Here is a 5,762-nt window from a genome sequence, read left to right on the forward strand (position 1 = left end):
CATCAACGAACTGTTTTCTTGCGTCAATGCACAAGCAGTTCTTGCGCCATACGCGCTTGCAAACGACATTACTAAACATTTTCTTGTGGGTTTTGCAGTAACTGGTCATCCCGTGAATGGGTTCCATTTCTGATTGACTTGTTTGCCCTTGGGCACATTCTGGACAAAAGGCGTGAGGTAGTCTGACATTAAATGTTGCATCTGGTTGTGCCTCGAACATAGGAGGCGCCAAAAACCCTGGGGCATCTACGGAGGGACCAACAACACGGCTGTTTTCGGTGTACCCTGTTGTTCTGCCACTCTTGCACAGGTCTTCAGCACTCATGGTATCTTTTACTGGGCAACATTCACCATTGGGACGATCTCCTGTTCCAATAACTTTAACGGTTTTGAATTCTTTTAAACGTTTCACTTCGTCGTCAGTCAACTTAGCAATGGCAGCATCAACGAAATACTCTTTGTCATTCGTCCATTTGACATTACGTCTCAACCCTTTAGTGTAACTACCCACAACCCTTGGTTCTTCCAAACCCGCCTTGAAGGCATCTTCATGTTCCTCCGCTACCCTCAGTATCCTCTGTGAACATCTTTCGGAATATCGATTCGCTTCCTTTAGTTCCATCAGCCTTTTGAACTTCTCCTGCATTTCAAGTTTTCGGAGATTTTCAGCCCCAGAAATCTTAGTCTCCTGATTGCCGGGTTCAGTGATTCTGTCTATCCAATAGGCGTATTCACGTAAGTGGTACCTTAGATAGTTTAAATGGTCATCCAATCCAGGGTGAACAATCTCATCTCGAACAATGGGCCCATGTTTGATCACATGATCACACGACAGTGCATAGAAGCACACACCATCCCCTACAATGGCACCTAAGGTCCCACAACCTCCCTCACCCTTCACGCCAACGCTTGCTCCCAAACAAACCACGTCGTCCTGTTTTTGTGCCTGCTTCGGCTCCCAGATGTTTCGCGCTCCAACGCTATACCAAAACCCGTCCACCACATCCACCGGGTATGGTCCAAGAAAAGTTTCGAACTTGGATTCGCCCATAGGAATGAAACCTTTTCCTAGGACATAAATTCTTATACAAGGATCACGTGTCTGTTGGGAGTTTGTCACTTTAAAAGAGGCCTGCACAGATGTGACGTTTCGATGTTTGTCAAACGTACTTAGATTTTCGTTTATTACCTCGCTGATTGTATCGACTTGAGACGCCTCCAGTGCAAGTTCGTGGGATTCACCACAAACGTACCCAAGAGGTGTAATATTCAGTAAATTCGCTGCGTTGTTATATAGATCTAACCACTTTAGTTCCACCTTCATCTTTGCAAAGCATTCTTGGGCGGCTACTTTTAAGCTCTCGAGTGCACCAGACTCGCCACTGAAAACGTAGAAACGAATCACCACCTGATCGTTTTCTTTGTAGGGCAACACACGCACGCATTCCTCGTGCTCAGCTTCAAATTTCATGCTTGCTTCAATAATCTCTGCTTCTTCAGCTTTCGTTGGGGAGTCGGTAACACCATCGCTTCCTTGATGCAAGAAGATAACAAAGAAAAACAGGATTGTCCACTAAGTTTGGCTACTTTGTGCAAGTTGAGCAAAGTGGAATAATCCTGGAAGAATTTGTAAAACATTAGACTTCCAATTTTAAATGCTCGGGGTAACGATCTTAATTTTTTTTTTGTTCTGCTTTTGATCAAATCTGTTTTGAGTAAGGATCACTTCCGCAGTTTCTCTGGAAATTAAGAAAAATCACGGTCTTCTTAACCTTTAATATATCTTACATAAATAGTCTCTTTTAGCTCTATTTGCTAATTGTCCATTTCAGATCTCAGAGAAAATCTCAGAACTAATCTTTTCAACTATCACTGTTAAATTAACGAGGTTTTGCCTTAAATTAGAACTCTCCAAAGATAAGTTGTTTACAGTGTTTATTTTTCTTTTATTTGATTTTCGTCCATTTCCTTCGGTGAAAATTTCCTAACCTTTGACGTTACATGACATTTGTCCATAAGAATCTTCTGAAAGCCAAAAAACTAGGGGTTACAAAGGTAGTTTCAAGTGAAGCTATGATCCTCGCAGTTATGAACGCAATTTTTGCAATTGCGTAGAGAAGACTGAAAAATTCAGGACTTCAACGTGGTTTGAACCCGTGACCACGCGATACCGGTGCGACGCTCTAACCAACTGAGCTATGAAGCCGCTGACGTTGGGAGCTGGTCATTTGTGGGTTCTAATGTTCCCGTGAGGAATGAATCAATGATGAAATGATATATGAAATGGATCATATATGAACTGCCGATATGAAATCAAGTGAAGCCATGATCCTCGCAGTTATGAACGCAATTTTTGCAATTCTTTGCCACATTATGGAAATGATATTGCCTGACATTTTGAAGTGGTTAAAAGTCAAGGTCGTTCAGACGGTTTTGCCAATATTCTGTAATTTGTCATTTTTTAAAAATATATTGGATTAGCTCTGACAGATTCTAAAAAATATAAGGTATTTGATAGGAACTGTACGTGGTTAGAACTGAGCCAATTTTTTTAAAAAATTATCAAAAGGAACGCGAGAAAATTGGCAGTTAATTTTACAGATTTGGTCACACAGAGATCACAAAAATCAGAAAAACATGTGCGATTCAGGCTTTACGCGTCATACTAGTGCCCAGCTTGCACGCGGTCCTAAAACTCTGGGGACCCTCCTTAAATATGAAAGATATGCAAGTTTCTCAGCTTTCTCTGAGGATGGCACTTCTTTATTATGAACAGCTTGTGTCAGCCTCTTTACAGAAAGCTGACTATGTATAATTGGAATTGCAAAACAGTGGGTCTGACAAGAGGAGAAATCTGGAAGACCTGGGGTAAAATATCCCCTCCAACCCACATATTAACTCTAACCCGGGACACAATGGGAGGCAAGTGCTCTCTCCACTGCACTATCCCTGCTCCCCTAGGGGGCTAGCCCTGCACAATTCGAGCAGAAGAATACCCTTGGATCATTATTTCCTGAGTAGCTTATTTCAGAAGGCGAGCAGGCAGAGCACAATAGCTGATTTTGCCTATACACACTCTGCAAGCTATGAAAACATCACACAGCATTGACTGATACATGCTACACAAGACTGAAGAATAAAACTGAATGAGATTTACTGCTCATAAAAGTAATTCCGGAATTGCGGGGTTTGGCTGCACTTCACAGTAAATGCTGTTTGTCCCTGAAAGTAAGGCTACAACTAGCAAATCACTCACCCTTATTGACTGTACTGCTGAAGAATTTATTGTCCATTTCAGTGGTTGAAAATCACCTCAAATTCAAAAAAGAACCCTCCAATGAGAATCAAAAGCAAAGTCTTCCTGAAATAAATAACAAAACCATGTCAAACATCAGATTGCAATTCAGCAGTTTTCACTAGTATTGAATTATGGTCTCTCTTGTATTTTGTGCCTTTTTCGTTAATTGCCATATTTGAGCATGCCCATATATGAAGAGTTTCCGGTAAAGTTTTCTGTGTGTTCTTATAAAATTGCTTCAGTTGTTGTGTTCAACGTTCGCGTGTTTCTTGTTCTCGAGTTGTTATCAGCTAAAAAATAAAACAGTCTCCTCAGTGTAATCAGTAAAGAAAAGAAATATGGTCCTTATGAAGAAGCACTTTTTACTATTATCATGATCGGGTATTCACAGTCAGGCTACATTGTACGCAAAGCATGACTACATGTACTGTAAAACCCCGCAGATAAGCCGCACCTTTTTTCCAAAAATCGTGGCTAGAAATCGGGGGTGCGGCTTATCTGCAGGAACATTTGAAAAGGGTGTCATGAATATTTCAACGCCTATTTCCGTTAACTGACACTTTTATGGTAAAGTATGTAAATGAATATTACACAAACCTACAAGGCAGTACTGGTCATTGCTTTTGTAAGTTTGTTGGCTCTTAAAAGAGCCATTGCTCATGTAAGAGTAAGCTTTAATATTACAGCGCTTACAGGCGTCTCTCCTAAAAGCATCAAACCATCTTCGTTAACAGATCCTTTAAGCCACAGTGTATGATCGCTTTTCTCCAACAGGAAAACGTCTCACTGCACGGAATTTCCATTCCCCCGTAAACCTGTTTGCAGCATTGACGACCGCCTGTAACTTCAACAGTAATCGATCCTCCACGAGCAAGAAAATACCATGCTATTCTCGAGTATTTGTGTGGTAGATGGCCCACTGTTTCTTCGCCGTTTAGCACTTTGATAGCAAATTGTCGAACAAATAGTCTTGTGTCAACTACTGATGAACAAAGTAATGAAGACCCGGTTACACTGGGCAATGTTTCATGCAGCTTTATCGCTTTGTGTACCACGCTGCTTCCGGTTTCCAGTTTTCTATTTCCGCGTCCGATCTAATGCCTGGTTACTAAGCTTCGAATGTTTCGTTCACGTTATTGTTGTTGTGATGGAAAAATCTACGGAAAAAGAAGAAATTCGTGTCAACAAATACCAGAAAAAGATCAATCATATGTCAAAGTTGGAAGAAACAATGTTCATTATGTTAAAGTGCAAAATTTGTGGGTAAGACTTTTAAGAATTTTCCGTTTCAATGTTATACGGACGGTGTCTATTTAATAATTCAAAGACAGTTTTGCCCCGGGTTATGATTATGCAGGAAATGTAGATGTTAACAAGTGTTATTGAAACCCAAAAAGAAAACTGGGGGTAACCACGCATTTTTCAAAGATAATTGATGAATAGTAATTGTAAAAATCTTTAAATACAAAGCAATGTATGGCGTCCTTTCTCAAATTAAAGCTTAAATGATCTCTCAAAATACATGGTTACCCCCAATTTTCTATTTGGATACTAAGAGAACTTACCAAGATCTACTTTCTCCGGATTGTTTTAAACCACGCAAAACTATCACTGTATTAGGAAGGGCCACTAGTTTATAAGTATTTATATACTATTTCGTGCTACCCTCGTTAAATAAAGGCTTTACTTAAATACTTACTTACATCACCGATAGCTAGGAAACCAGAGTATCTCGAGATGCGTAGAACGTACGCGCAATACCAATAGTAGGCACCGTCCTTAATACTGAGTTTACGTTCGATGAACAGTGGACGATGAAAACGACTTCTCAAGACTCGACTTTGGATTTCTTTTGATTTCTTTCAAAAACTTTTTTTTCGAAAATTTGAGCTGCTAAATTCAGGGTGCGGCTTATCTGCGGGTGCAGCTTGTCTGTGGGTTTTTATGGTACATATATTTTTACCAGTTTTAAGGACGGAGCCTACTAATTAACAACATTTTTGCCCCGGTGTGTGATTATGCAGGAAATGTAGATCTTAACAAGTGTTATTAAAATCCAAAAAGAAAATTGGGGGTAACCAAGCATTTTTCAAAGATAATTCATGAATAATATTTGTAACAAGGTTTAAATTATAAAGCAATGTATGGCGTTCTTTCTCAAATTGAAACTTAATTATCTCTCAAAAATGCATGGTTACCCCCAATTTTCTTTCTGGATACCAAGAGTACTTACTAAGATATACTTTCTCCGGATAGTTTAAACCACACAAAAATATCCCTGTATTAGTAAGCATCACCGATAGGAAATCCGAGTATCTCAAGATGCCCAGAACATATGCGCAATAACAATAGTAGGCACCGTCCTTAATTTTCAAGATTCATATGGGTATTTGCTTTGCACTAAAAATGGAAAGCAATGAAATTTTGCTATTAAAAGCCAAACTAATAATTTTAAACAATGAAA

The 5,762-nt window shown here is 39.6% G+C and overlaps 1 protein-coding gene across 1 annotated transcript in view; it reads right to left on the minus strand.

Annotated features, from left to right (window-relative positions):
* Positions 1-3,361, minus strand: part of LOC138060056 (uncharacterized) — a 3,886-nt gene extending 525 nt beyond the window's left edge. Inside the window, exons 1-2 of the mRNA XM_068905742.1 lie at positions 3,257-3,361; positions 1-1,533 (exon numbers count right to left, since the gene is read on the minus strand). The exon at positions 1-1,533 is cut by the window's left edge and continues 525 nt beyond it. Coding sequence (XP_068761843.1) covers positions 1-1,533; positions 3,257-3,293 — 1,570 coding nt within the window. The 5' untranslated portion in view covers positions 3,294-3,361. The remainder of the gene's footprint in view (positions 1,534-3,256) is intronic.
* Positions 3,362-5,762: the final 2,401 nt, after the last annotated feature.

The sequence above is a fragment of the Montipora capricornis genome, chromosome 8 (assembly GCF_036669925.1).
Source record: "Montipora capricornis isolate CH-2021 chromosome 8, ASM3666992v2, whole genome shotgun sequence".
In the NCBI taxonomy this organism is placed as follows: domain Eukaryota; kingdom Metazoa; phylum Cnidaria; class Anthozoa; order Scleractinia; family Acroporidae; genus Montipora; species Montipora capricornis.